Source organism: Anolis carolinensis, chromosome 3 (assembly GCF_035594765.1).
Source record: "Anolis carolinensis isolate JA03-04 chromosome 3, rAnoCar3.1.pri, whole genome shotgun sequence".
In the NCBI taxonomy this organism is placed as follows: domain Eukaryota; kingdom Metazoa; phylum Chordata; class Lepidosauria; order Squamata; family Dactyloidae; genus Anolis; species Anolis carolinensis.
Window position 1 is genome coordinate 164706536 of NC_085843.1, and position 15040 is coordinate 164721575.

The following is a 15040-nucleotide window of genomic DNA, read 5'->3' on the forward strand; positions in this document are numbered from 1 at the left end:
AAATAATAATGCAGCCAGGGACTGTCTGGAAATCTGTACTTTTTTTCTTTACCCAAAGCAACTGGGTTCTAATCTGGGCTGTAGCAGATTAAGATCAGCACATAACTTCGTCAGAAGAAAGTCAACCAAGTCCAACGAACAAGGATTAAAAAACCCTCAGTGAAATGTTTAGAAATATATCCATGCCTTATACTCCATTTCCCCTCCAGACAGGCTTAGCAGATCCTCCACTCACATTCCAGGAGGCACTTTTAAATGATTGTTTGCATATACATTTAAAACAAGCCCCTCACATCTTAAATAACTGAAGTGTGATGTAGAAAAAACAAATATACGTCAATATTCAAAAACATAATCCATATTGCTCATCTTAGGTTACACACATTAACTTTGTTTTTTACAGTAAGGCAAGATACAAATAATTAGAACTTAAAAAAATCTCATCTCTGGCAAGACACAGATAAGAATGATACACATGGAGAGCTGAAGGCAGCGGGATGAGAAGCCAACTCACTTAGCTGCTTCCAAGACATTTAGTCTGCAAAATTGCACGTTTTGCATCCCAGCAGAGGGGGAAAAAACTAAACGTCACATATAGCTCATTCAACACAAGTGTTTTTAATCAAAAAGGTCTTACCTCAAATGATCAGCAATGCCGGCATTTGAAGAAAATGGACTTTGAGGAATGGAAAACATGAACATTGCCAGGAAAGAAAACTTAAATCTTCTGCAAAGACGATGAAATAAAATCCCCGTTTTTAATTCTGTTTAGCAATCTAAGATGGGGAAACATAGGACCATGGCAATTTTAAGGACAGGTTGGAAGATGTACAGCTGGCTTCAGAGTTCAAATAAATAGAATACCTGGAAAAGTAAGGCTTTCCTAAACATGAACATGTTTCATTTCTGCAGTGTGTACTACTTTATACTACCCGTCACCTACACAAAGGAATGTGCAATTATGACCAGTTTAAAAATAATGAAAACAGTTTACAAGCATGACCATGTGGATACTTTGTGATCACAAACTCTTGTTCCATTCAATGCTGTGTTTCAAACAGGTTGTTTCAAAATACTCATTTGAAGCACAAACATTCGCTGTTGAAATGGAGATAAAAAGTTGTAAAGGGCTAGTGCAAGCATGTTTGGGGAAACAGTCCATAACTGTGGTCATTCTTCTTTAAAAGCAGTGGATATCAATCTGTGGGCCGCAGCCCAGCAGTGGGCCGTGAGAACGAAAATCTAGTCTGTGAACCTCCTTCCACTTTATTTAATTTTATTTCTGCTCCATTCCGCAGAGCTGACCATTGCATTGGATAGACCACATCAGCTCTAGATTATTAAATATGGTTTGCTGTGGGCGACCAAATGGCGACTACTGGATGGCATATGTTCTGTATCAGAAACTAGAGCTGATGTGGTCTATTCAATGCTGTTTTCTGAATCAGCACTGCAAATAACTAAACCGAATCTAAAGTTGACCAAAAACTGGTTCGTAACCCTTTGGTACTAATGTTGGAGAGTGGTCCCTGGTCAAAGTGGTCCCTGGTCAAGTGGACCTTGGTCAACAAAAGGTTGGGAACCACTGCTTAAAAGGTTTAGTAGAAGACATAGTCCTTTTTCAGTGAGAAACATTTTTTGTTTTTCTAGTATACATTAAGGTGCAACAAACTTCATCAAGCTTTGTTTAGTAAGGAATGATGTCAATACATCTTAAGCAAGGACACACTTGGTGACTAGCCTACTTTCTGTCAGCCTAACTTCCTTCACAGGACTGCCATGAGGATAAGATGAAGCAATCCCCATTTATGCCACTTGATGTTTCTTAAAAGAAAAGTGGGAAACAAATGTGATTCTGCGCCAGTTACAGACAAGGAGGGATTTGGCCGGAGTCACTTAGAAAAAAAATCGGTTTCTGGTTTGACAGTGTTATCTGTGTTTAATTGTGTGGTACTTACTTTGAAAGCCATTGTTATACTCCAGAAACTTCATTTTTTGTGGCTGCAGTTTAATGTTTTCCATGTTTTTTTTAAGGATAACCCAGGAATGAAAATTGTGTTAGTGTTATGAAGAATTTGTGGCCCTTCAAATTTTAGCTCCAACTCCCAGAAACCCAAGAATCAAGGATGATTGGGGTTTTATAGTCCAACATCTGGAGAGGGCAGCTTCTCAATAATAATAATTTATTTGTTTGACCATTTCAAAGTGCAACACAAATAAAAAAAAGGCAGAAAGGACGGGAGGACAGCAGCTGACCTTCTGTTTGCCGTCAAAATCTTATTTTCCTGATTCTTTTTTCAGGAAATGTGCTCTTTTCTTGGTAGCTTTCAGGATAAAAAGGCTTACTCTGATTATGGTGGATCTTTCTCGTCCTTGTAAAAGGAATGTAAAAAGATAATTTCTGTTGGGAGACCTAAAATTAGATAGTAATGGATGTAAATATCTGTGTCGAAGTTCAGCATATGCTGGGCAGTCAATCAAAAAATGTTCAATATCTTCCACTATTTGTTCTCCTCTGACACAAAATCTTTCATTTCTTGGGATGTTACAGTAGCGACCAGTTTGCATCATAATACTGAGTTGTTCAAACCTGGCCCTGGTATATATTCTTCATAAGGGTAACGGAACTGGAATAGTCAGATAGTGTTCTAAATGAATATTCATTTTGTGGGAAGCTAAAAACTTTGTGGTACTACCTATACTTGCTAGGTCCAATTGAGCATAGATATCATGAGTGCGTTGCATGAGCACTTGTTTTGCTCTAGGTCCTAGATCATTCAGAAATTGTAAGGGAAGGCCAATTTTAGCCATCAAGGGAAGCTTCTCAATGTCTTCCATAAAATCATGAAAGCCATTGGAGCACCACACCACTGGCTGTATTATGGCAGAGACCAACAACCGTAATGCAATCTGAAGGCAACAAAGAATATTGTGGCATACTAAAAGAATCATAGATTCCAGCCACTAAAGTATATGCTACAATTCTAGCACAATACTATATATGTTGACTTGTAAGTTCTACGGTGTCCATGGAGCTGAAGTCCTGAGAAATGGGCACAATAGGGATGAATGAGCAACCCTTGGGAATCCAGGCATCAATTCTTGTCCTCAATAGGGAGCTCCAAAAAAGGACGGTTGGGAAGTCACACAGAGAAACAGGGGATGGGGTTTTTGTGCTATTTTGCAGTTACTTCTGGAGCTTCTTTTTTAATTTTTAATTTATTTTATTGACTTTGTTTTATATTCTGACCTCAACATAATACAATAGTAATAGAAAATACATAAACTCGCAAACACAAAAATAAAAACAGTGATATATAGAACATGATAAACAGTATTACAACCATATTAAAACCAATTATATTAAAATCCAATTCCATCTCATTACCATAGTTGAGTCCAGCAGCCATTTCACACAATTGGTTACCCATTGTCTTCCCCAAAAGCTTCCTTCCAGAGAAAGTTTTTAACTTGCTTTCTGAAGGATAACAGGGAGGAAGCCATTCTGATGTCCCTAGGGAGGGCATTCCAGAGCCAGGGAGCCATTGCCGAGAAGGCCCCCTCTCTCGTTCCCACCAACCGCACCTGAGACAAAGATGGGACCAAGAGTAGGGCCTCCCCAGAAGGTCGTAAAGTTCGAGTAGGCTCATATCAGGAAATGTAATCGGATAAGTTGGGCCTGAACCATTCAGGGCTTTAAAGGTTAACACCAGCACCCAGAATTGTGCCCAGAAGCAAAATGGTGGCCAGTGGAGATGCTGCACTATTTTAAGGTTGACCAATCCCTGTACTGCGCACCGGTAAGCAGCCTGGCCGCAGATCTTTGGACCAGCTGAAGCTTCCGAATGGTCTTGTTGAGCATTCCTATGTAGAGCACATTAATCGAATCTGGATGTGACAAGGGCATGGGCCACTGTGGCCAAGTTTGATTTCTCAAGGTATGGGTGCAGTTGGCATACAAGTTTTAATTGTGCGACACTTGGGCCTCCAAGCTGCAAACCTGCATCTTCAGGGGGAGTATAACCCCGTCTAACACAGGCTGTAACCCTATACCCTGATCAGCCTTCTGACTGACCAGGAGGACCTGTTTTGTCAGGATTGAGTTTCAGTTTGTTTGTTTCATCCAGTCCGTTACTGCCATCAGGCATTGCTTTTAGGATCAGAATGGCTTCCTTAGAATTAGGTGGAAAAGAGTAGTAGAGTTGGGTGTCCTCTGTGTAGAGGTGACACTGCATTCCAAAACTCCAGATGATCTCACCCACAGGCTTCATGTGATGTTAAAGAGCACAGGGGATAGAACAGACCCCTATGGAACCCCATAGGACAAAGGCCAGGGGTTCGAGCAGGAGTCCTCCAGCACTACCTTCTGGGACCGGCTCTCCAAGGACTGGAACCACAGCAAAACAGTGCCCCCGCAGCCCCATTCTGGTGAGCTAGCCCAGGAGGATATCATGATCGATGGTATCAAAAACTTCTGAGATGTCCAAGAGAACTAACAGGGACAACCCCGCCGCCCGGTTGAGCTTTCTGCAGAGGTTATCCACCAAAACAACCAAAGCTGTTTCCGTTCCATGGCCAGGCCTGAAGCCGGACTGGTAGGGATCTAAATAATTCATTTTTTTCCAGAATCGCTGGAGCTGCAAAGCCACCACATGTCCCAGAACCTTGACGAGAAAAAGAAGATTTGATACTGGCTGAGAATTATTATTTTAACCCTTTATGAGGTTTTTTTTTGGGGGGGGGGGCAAAGTGGGCAAAAACAGTGCAGTCTACTTGATTCCTACACTAGAGCAACATGCAACTGCCATATGAGATTGTCTTGGTCTTTAAAAAGTGTCACCAAACTTCCTAAACAGCTAGTTCTCTGGATTTCGTTACATTCTGAATGCATGCTACAAACCTCTTCCAGCTGCCCTTACTTCAAATTAAAATTGAAATCTCACACACCATAAAGTTTTAATAACATTCAAAAAAAACTGGCACAATTTACAAATGCATAGAAAGATCAGATTGGAACATATTAAATGTAATCTGTACTACATTTAAATGATAAGTCAAAGATTTTGAGAATGCTCATTTATTAAGTATTGTTTTTTTTAAAATAAAAAGAGCACTTACATCTTCAAAAATAGCATTTACAAAGGTAAAGAAATATCAGTACAAAACATCAGTCTTTTTTCTATTACAAATATGTAAACAAGCAGACCATTTATTATTAAAGCTTTCAGTCTGTAAAGTTAAGATGAATCCAGATATTGAAACTACCAGCTGTAAGAACTGGTAAGTAGAAGGCAGTAATTGAATACAGTTTAAAATGTTTCTTTTTCATATGCTGTTATTGCATAATACTTTATATAACAGTGACCTAATGGAAGCCCCATATCTTTTCTACATTACCTTACAGTAAAGCCACCTTATACACAATTCAATATCCAAGGTTTAACTTACCCACACTTAAATATATATATATCCCCAGAAGTATCTGTGGGCTTCTCTAGGTCCTCCAGTGCAATTCTGTGGTTTGCTTACAGCCCAAGTATAGGATTCACTATTATCTTGGGGGGGGGGGGGTCTTCGAATGTATCCCCAACAGAGTTCTAGTGTATTTTCTGACAGTGTACATGCCAGAAATTACATTTTAAATTCTAGTATTTCCATTGCCACTGTTTGAATCCAAGAAGGTAAAGAAAAGTTATTGGCCCAGGAAGATCTGGCCAGTCAAGAGCTCTCCTAGGTGCTTTCCTCTCATAAGTGTTTTTAAGTATTAATTACAATATTTTGGCGAGAACCGTATCAGCATACTAACGATGAAATGTACAAAGCAAACTTTAAACTTGCCTCCCCTCAAACCCATCTGGCAAGGTTCTTTTTTGAATAAATTCACAAATTGAAGCATTAGAATCCATCATTACACAACTGCTTCCTATTCCATATCCTTTAAAATTACCTGGCTTACTCATTTGTGAAAAGGAAGACACAAGCTGGAAAGGACCTATTACAATGCTGATTTCCAGCAGCAGATTAAAATCAAAATACAGCATTAAAATGCAAACTAAAAACAAGGATGTGTTCTTTTAGAAGAGGTATAGTTGAAACAATTGCCTGCTGACTGAGTGCATTTCCTATCAGTCTTAGTTAGCCTAAAGCAGTGGTTACCAACCTTTGATACTCCTGGTGTTTTGGACTTCAGCTCCCACAACTCCTAGCAAATAATAAATTGGCTAGGATTAATGGGAACTGAAGTCCAAGACAACTAGCAGACCAAAGGTTGGGAACCACAGGCCTAGACAAAGATGAGAAATCATGCAAGTCATAGTCAATATCTGGTAGGTCACAAATTACCCACTCCTGTTACAGAACTAAATTCTCAACTTGCTAAAGAACTAGATTTAAAATAGCCTATATTTTGTTTACTAACCATCTGCAAAACAGCAAGCCTTGTGAAAGATACTCCTGGGATCGTTTATCTCCTCTGATTCATATATCTTAATCTATTCTCCTTATATTGAGTGTAATCACATTAACAGCTACAGTAAAATGTAATGGCAAGCATTCTTTCTACAATATTGAATTCTATTTCTGAAGCTTGCAGCAGTATAGAGAAAAAAGGCACTTGGGCTTCCAAAATGTGGCAAGCTTCTAATTTTTAGGAGAAATAGTTAATTCTTTTCTACAGAAGGAACACTCCTACATGCATGTTAACTCTTATATATACTGTTAACACTTATATACTGTCAACCATTTGGACATTTCTATGCATTAAGAAAGCTATATTTTTCTGGAATCTATTTATCTTACGTTAAAGCTTAGTACCAAGAGATATAACAGTAACTTTTTTTCAAGTATTCAGATTCCAGCACTGTGATCAGCCTTAAAATGTGGATCTCATTTCATGATATTTTCTTTTAAAAAATAATTTAACAACCAAAGGATTAACATGATTCTTTTCATCCAGATGCCAATATTAAAACTCCTGGTTATCCCAAGAGATCAGAAGATTTACCCAACAAGAACGGTGAGTCACATTCAGGCATCTAGGAAGAGTGGCATTTGTAAGTCAGCCTTTAAGTAGTGATACTAAAGTAACCATTAGCATTTCAAAATGCTGCTCTGAAAAGAGTATAAAGGACATCACAGAAATGTATCAAATGAAAACAGGCTCTACAGATTATGCTGGTCTAACACACAGAAGACATTTATATTAGCCCAACTAGCTGTACCCGGCCATGTGTTGCTGTGGCCCAGTCTGGCTCAATGGAAAAGAAAGGATAGAGAAAGAGCAGGGTCCATATATATATATATATATATATATATATATATATATATATATATATATATATATCCATAATGATTGTGGGTAGGCAATATTTGTGGTTGTTCCACTGTCTGCAGATATAGAGACTGTCTAGTTTGGCGACTCTGGAACATGCAACATATTATTGTCTATGCGAGAAGCAATCCTTTTCTAGATGTAAACTGCAGAATTCTAAAGATTGCTCCTGAGTGTAAATGAATATAGATATCTTTCTCTCTCTGCTCTCCCCTTGGGGAGAATGACAGGGGGCGTGGCTTTCTTGTAGGCTATGCCCCCATGTTATTTTCGTTAAGGGGGAGGCTATAGGCCCCTCTCAGGGAGCAACCCAGTGCCTCCTCCTATTCTTGTTGCTGTAGTTCTTGTTAGTGGCTCCAAAATGTTGCTCCTGCTGAGGCACAAGGAGGCTGTTACTAAATGTCTCCCTTCCCTTACCTCTCAGGCCTCCCTATAGGCCTCCTCCGCCTCTGCTGTTGTCTTGGAGGCAATTCCCGTTGTGGCCCATCTCCAAGGAGGTTGGAAAGGCCCTTCTTCCCCTCCACTACCTTCCTCCCTTCCTTTTCCCCCGCCACTTCCAGTTTTGCTTCAGCCCTCACTGTCTCTGCACGCCCTTCTCCTCCTTCCTTAAACAGTTGTATGTAGTACAGCGACTGTTGCTTGGTTGTCCAGCAGATAGTGCTGTTTCTGAACCAAAGCATTATTTAAGCTGTCTCTGTGACATGTGTATAATAGTAGGTATGAGAATATCTTAAAACACTTGCTAGTTCGAATGCTACAATATGTCCAAATTTCGAAGCAATCAGTGAAATAGTTTGAGAGACACAGGGTCCCTCACAAATGGACATTTACATTTTTCTTTATATAGATGATCCAGTTTTCTGTACAGCTAATATGGCTTTCAGTTCTGGGCATGGCCTAAACATAAAGTCTTTAGCAATGTTTTACACAAACAAATGGCTACACAAGCAAACAAAGATGAAAACAAATGCAAGATTTTAAAAACTAACATTGAAAAATCACAGAGAGCGCCAGAGAAGAAACAAGTGAATTTAGGATATGAGGGTTGTGTGGTCATGTATTGTTTTGGGTATTAAGTCTGAAGTCTCCACGACAGGACACAATATAACTATGAATTCTAAGATGGATTCTGGGGTCTTTGAACTTATCCTCCAATTCCATTTTATGCATTCTGGACTTTTAATCCCAAGAAAAAGGAACCTGGTCCATCTTATTTGCCTGCATCCTCACAGATGCACAGTAGAAAATAAATACAAAATAGTATTATTTGGTATTGCAAACACTTACGTCCTTACACTCAATCCGAGGCTGGTAAAGATTATTTTCTGGAACAGCTGAGAGATACTGCCAACTAAAATAAACCACTCGGAGCTGGATGAAATAATAGTCTGTCTTGGCATAAAACACATTTTTATGCTTTATGGTGAACAGTGGATAAAAAAAGTAAATGCATAAAAATTCCCATAGCCCTGAAAATCAGTATGTGTGATATTGTACAGAAATGGGCAAGGCAATATACTGAGCAATCAAACAGGCTGAATGCACTAATTACATCCATATTATTATTGCACAGCAAAGCATAGACGTCAAAAGGACCATCAAAACAAGCTCTGTGAGCCAAAACAGTCCTTTGACTAAGCAGCTTCCCCATTTCATTCAGCAATGAGGAAAGTTTAAAAACCAGACTGTCATGATGTAGAGACTGGCTATTTGTTTCAAAGACCCAGTTTACTGCACAGCAGAAACTACTTGCATGAACTTTTGAATCTTTGGATCCAAGTCATTATGAAGGCTAACTACTAATTATTCCTATTTCCATCAGGCTAATTTCTTCATTCCTGGATTTTTAAGCATTTTAAGATACCATGAAATATAATGTATTCAAGTATAAACTTTGGAGTTATAGTAAGAAATTCAGAAGTGCATCATTTTCATTAAGCGTTAAACATCAAACAAGCATTAAAAACGTTCATCCATAAAAGTCACAATTAATATCTAATTGTCAGTTTTTAAATTATATGGTTTTATAAAGCACAGGAGCCTAAAGTGCTACCTATCCATATTAGCAATTAGTTTTAAACACCCGAGTCTAAACATATCATGATCTGCCCTTTAAAGCAATAAATTCCAACCACCATGATTGTTTTTTTTGGTATGTATAAATGCACAGCACAGTGGCCAGTAACTCAGATATGCACGCAGAGCTCTGTTCACAACAGATGTTTCCCTTTCTCTTCAGTAACCAGGAAAATCACTCAGACGTAAGTGAGACATTTCAAGAGAACAGGAAAACCGTACACACAGGCCCAGGCCTACAGCGGCCCGCAGGAGTCAACTGATAATAGTTTGAGTTAAGATAAGTTGAGAAGATCACTCAGAAGTACACTTGTGGTCTTCTTTTCACCTTGTATTTTAATGAGCCGTACCGCATCTGAAATAAAGAAACAAAAAGTTTGAGATGTCAGCAGATACAAAATAAATGTTATATTATGCAGTGCCCTAACGTTTTCTTATAATGGCCTAAGAAAGACGTGGATTAAAAATGGCATCCAGCAGAGTTGCCTGGAATTAGTATTCTGCAATGAGAACAGTTGGAAAAGGTTGAAAATGTATTTAAAAATTGTTCTATTATGATTTCATATGTATTGCCCTACATGACTGTTACTATGAACAGAACAAGCCCTGAGGTTAACGCTAAATTGTGAAATACCAATGACTATCAAGCACCATCATGTGTCGATCCCTACCAGGTTACAAAAGCATTTCAAGCTTTGACATAATAATGAACAATACACCAAATATGGCAAAACAGGATATGAAGAAATATCTCTCTGTGGTTTGTTTACCTTCTCTGTAAACTGAGTAAAGCAGGAGTAAATGGGCTACATACTCTAGCAGCTCAGGAGTAAATGGGCTACATACTCTAGCATCTCATTCACATTGCTCAGAAATTTCTGTTTATTATTATCTTCTGTGAACTTGGCCAGAGTCATATGCAGACTCTAAGGTACTGAAACTCAGAACTATTCTCAGAAGATTTTCTTACCAGCATCACATTCAGAAAAAAAAATATGCCCAGAATGTATCTACAGTAGTATGTAAACTCTTTAGAATAATAGTCAAAGTGATTATCTTTCCATAGAACTTTATATTAATTAAAAATATTTACTTGCCTCTTTGCGACCTTTGATTGTTTTTACAGATCTCATGCTTTGTGTTCTCCGGAGACCTCTCTGAGTAAACATCTCATCTTCTGAGTAGGTCCCTTCCCTCTCCTCATCTGTTTTATCATCTTCAGAATCATTTTTCACTGGAATACTGTAACCTGAGATGACAAGGTTAAAAATGCAAAGCACTGTAATTTAAAGCAATCACTTGTAATTATTGACCTTTTAAAAAGTCAGAAAATATGGGTTGCTCTGCTTCTGGTTTTTCCAAATGCTAGCTATGAAGTGCACCAAAGAACTGCACAAAAATCCACATACTCAAAGTTGTTGAGAGCAGTTTTCTCTGAAAAGTTACATTTAAAACCAAGACAGCTTTCAAATGCAACATATGCAATATGGATATTTGCTATTAAAAGGGAAAACCACATTTAAAAACTGGACAGGCTTTAAACCTTAGATGCAGCAAAATTATGACTGGATCTCAGCAACAGTGTTAAACAGCATTTAGCTGCTTTCTCACATCTTCATTCATTTCTTGAACAATGCAATTCTGTGAAATCTGCACTAAAGGGCACTATGCCAACCTTGCTGAACACTTTGTTACCTTGTAAAAATTTTGAGCTGTATCCTAGAGCACAAAGCAAACAAGACTCGGCTTAATGCAGTGGCAGAGAAGTAATGATCGGTTAAAGATAGCACTTTATCTTTATCAAGACCATGTTAATACAGTTGAGAGACAGTGAGAGGGCACACTTTTTGTAAGGCAAGATAAAGGGAAATATAATACAAATTGTTCGGAAAGTAACATGAACCTATAGCTATTCCAGTCTGATTTGCGTAAGTAAGGTAGTCTCATTTTTCAGAAATGCTTATCTTTCTGCGCTTCTATAAAGAATGCGAAAACATTACAAGTAGCCTACCTTTCAGTAACATACAAACCTAGGTTTTCACTGGTGTTGGAGCTTTTGCCTCTCCTTTTGGTATCAGGTAATGTCTGGTAGGGCCGCTGTCCCACTGGTTCATCACCTTGTATAGCAGTTAGGTCCTGCATACTGAAACTCCTCAACTTTTCAGTTATTGCCCCTTGACCCTTGACAGGAGAAACAGAAAAAATTTCAACAAGAAGAAAGATTTTGGATTCCTTTCTTAAACTCTGATGTAATGTAATAATACAAAATTGCACTATTACAAAATTCTGCATGCAGCATATTTCCTCCTAAAGATGAAGAGCACACACGTTAAAAAAAAAAAAGATCTGCTTAGCCACAAAGTTTAAGCTAAACATGTATCATACAAAATTATTCATTTACATTAGTGGATCAAATCACAACACCAGTAATTCTGACCCTAGTGTTCTTAAATTTAAAATGGATTAAATTTTAAGATCATCTTAATCTATTGGTTAACATCCGATTTTGTGTCCTAAAGCTTGGGAAGCACTCTACAGATAAAATGTTCTGATTTAGCTCAATTGGTTTGAATGTCATAATAAAACAAATTCAAAGCTTCATCTGGAAATTACTATATTGCAACATTTGTAAGACAGATATCATTGTAATTTAATCCTGTTTTACCAAAATTATTAATTTAATCAAGTTTTATTGTGTTTTAATTTATTTTAGTTAACTATTAGAGGAGTTTTACGATAATGAATAGTGTTTATTTGTCTTTGTATTCTTTATTTTTTTTGTCTTTTATTGTTGATATGGTCAGTGGACTAGTCAATAAACAGATCTATTACAACACAGCTGTAAACTTTATTCCCTTACATTTAACAAAGCAATTACACCTGAAAACGCACAATTCCTTTTTATTGATAACTACACTATTATAGTTGATATATCTTATATCAACCATTTTGTTTTGCTCAAAAAGACCTGTAGTTTCTTCAGTTTATCTCACTCATAAGCCTCATCTGAAGTTGACAGACATCTTACTCAATACAACTATTTGAGTATTCTATTTCACTAAATGATGGCTGTGAATCTGTGGGTACATGAAACAACCAAATGTTGCCTTGACAAGTTGTACTTATGACTAATTGAAAAGCAAATGATTTTGGAAAATGGAAAAACGATTAGCAGTATGATCATGTATTCATCTGAGAACTTGGGATGGCGATGCATGTCTCTTTAGAAGAATAAAGGGAATTCATGTCTTAAATTTAGCCTATGTAACATCATGACTGCTGTACAACAGCTAACAGAACTATGGAAAAATTAGAGATTATGTACACACACTGGTATAAAAAAAAAGCACTGAAAAAATTCTGCTCCACCCTACCTGTGTTTTGTCCAAACAAATCCAATTTGTAGTACAATGCAATCACTGAATTCACAACTAGACATGCCAGGTATGCTTATCCAAATTAGAGGTGTTAAGTGATCCTGAATATGTTAATATGACCACATTTGTATATAGAACTACCTCCATCATTTCAGTCTCTACAATACGCCCAGGAAAGACAAGAAATCATCTCTATCAGGAGGCAGAGATTACTGTGACTCTGTCTCCTTCTCTCTGTATCAATCATCCAACTCCCATGGGTGAGTTATGAAACAAATGAATGCAAGACCTCATATTGTAGCCTTAATTTAGACACAAAGAATGGCCATTCCTCTCAGGGATCTTCACTACATGGGATCTACACTTCCTAAAAGATCCAGAAGAAGCCACCATAGGCCACCAAAGGAAAAGGGGCACTGATGAGTCGATCCATTCAAGTCAAATCTAGCGTAAGTAAACAATCATCCAAAGCACAGTCCAAGAGAAATTATCGATTCATATCATAATCCAAAACCCAAATGGAGAAAGTTGAAAAACAGAAATGAGAGGAGGTAAAGCACAGAACAGTTTCATTGATGCTGCTGCAGCAGCTTACAAAAAGAAATTAAGTTTTAAGTAGGAAACGAGTGGGTGAGGTGTCTAATGATGGATGGGCTTTGCTGCCCAAATCCTAATCCTATAAACTTTTGAAGAGGAACTGAGCAGTGGCAGACTCCTCTATTTGTTTGAGTCATAGGGCCACAAAGAAGATGCTATTTTGGCAGCATACCATCTGGAGTTTGCATTCCACGAAGCTTGAACAGAACAGGCAGAGCAATAATGGAAGCCATAAACAAGCAACTTAAGGTGGAAATGGAACACCTTATCATCCTCGGTTGTATTAATGTTCATAAATGAAGTTGCAAAATAGGAAAACATTCCGACAACAGCCCAAGAAACTCTCGCCTGAGTTCCTGCCAAGTCTGGCTTACTGACATTTGCAAGAATTCAAAGGTCACATGATATTACCAATTTTATCAGTGAGCAGTGCATTGACTGGTAATTTTGCCATAGCTTAAGGTGCCGCCCCTGCCTCCAGTGCAGCCACAGTAAATTTTAAAGTGCTGACTTTGATGCTGGACTAAATTCATGTCCAGACAAATAATATTATCTATGGTACACTGAAATAATCCTTTTAAAACTTTGGCATATGAAGTTGGCTTGCTTTTATGAGCCATGTTTGGTGTTAACCAGTGTTTAGGCTTTGGGCAATATGGTAATGTACAATTAATTTAAAATGAAAATAAAAAGGTCTGATCTTCTCAAAGTCATGCAGGGGAGAGGGGATGTATACTCTTGTAAAACTAAACTAACAGTCAGCATTGTAGCTAAGCTATGAACTACCACCATTATCTCTTTAAAAAAAGACTGAAAAGATAGCATGGCCTTAAACTCAAATTAAATTAATAGAACATTAAAATCAGCATTTTTGCCCCTTGCAAAAATAGTTCAGAATTTGTAATTTGCCATGCACTACACACAGCTTTTTAAGAAATAGTTTCCCCCAAATATCCTGCAAAACATAACTGCTTATACAACTTTAGTGAACTTGTAGGCAAGCCATGGAAGAATTATCGTTTAATTTCAAATGTGAGATTATATCAACCATCTATTAAGATGTCAATAAACACATGCTAATGGGAGGTGTGTCTACAGAGGTATGATTTGAGCAGTTGCAGTCGTTAAAGAGCCAAACAATTTGCACATTAAAGTCTCTGCTGACTAGGAATTATTCTTCTTCCCCCAGTTTCAATTAATTCAAAGGATAAACCTCCACAACATGCTAATCATTGCTACTGAAAAGATTATTCCTTAGCAGCAATTCAAGTGAAATAGTAAATTATATTCTCATACTGGCATTCATGTGCTCTCTTACTTTTGTTAGTTCTAAGCAGGTGCTACTCCCAGCGTTTTCCCCATCACTGGTTATGCTGAGCAAAGCCAATAGATATAGAGCCCAAAAGGTTCAAATTGTAGACCCATTGGTTTTCTCACTGTAAGCACTTTATATGACTAGTTGGTTGTTATTCATTTTATGTCTATAATTACCATAACATTTTATTGATGTATATTTTAGGGTTGATTGATTTTACTGTAGCATTGTTATGTATTGATGATGTGAATTATGTTTTCCTTTGATACTGATGTATCCGTATATATTGCATCGTATGTATTGTTACATTATGAGTGCTTTGTAAGCTGCCCCGATTCCCTTTTG

At 37.7% G+C, this 15040-nt stretch overlaps 1 protein-coding gene and 1 long non-coding RNA gene across 3 annotated transcripts in view; one reads left to right on the plus strand and one right to left on the minus strand.

Moving 5' to 3' along the window:
* LOC103279476 (uncharacterized) overlaps positions 1–11377 on the plus strand; it is a 31267-nt gene extending 19890 nt beyond the window's left edge. Inside the window, exons 4-5 of one of the 2 annotated variants that reach the window (XR_010004456.1) lie at positions 1299–7015; positions 10533–11377. This is a non-coding gene — a long non-coding RNA (uncharacterized LOC103279476). The remainder of the gene's footprint in view (positions 1–1298; positions 7016–10532) is intronic. The other variant, XR_010004455.1, reaches the window with a different exon arrangement.
* reep3 (receptor accessory protein 3) overlaps positions 5062–15040 on the minus strand; it is a 60550-nt gene continuing 50571 nt past the window's right edge. Inside the window, exons 6-8 of the mRNA XM_062975771.1 lie at positions 11437–11587; positions 10504–10655; positions 5062–9761 (exon numbers count right to left, since the gene is read on the minus strand). Coding sequence (XP_062831841.1) covers positions 9705–9761; positions 10504–10655; positions 11437–11587 — 360 coding nt within the window. The 3' untranslated portion in view covers positions 5062–9704. The remainder of the gene's footprint in view (positions 9762–10503; positions 10656–11436; positions 11588–15040) is intronic.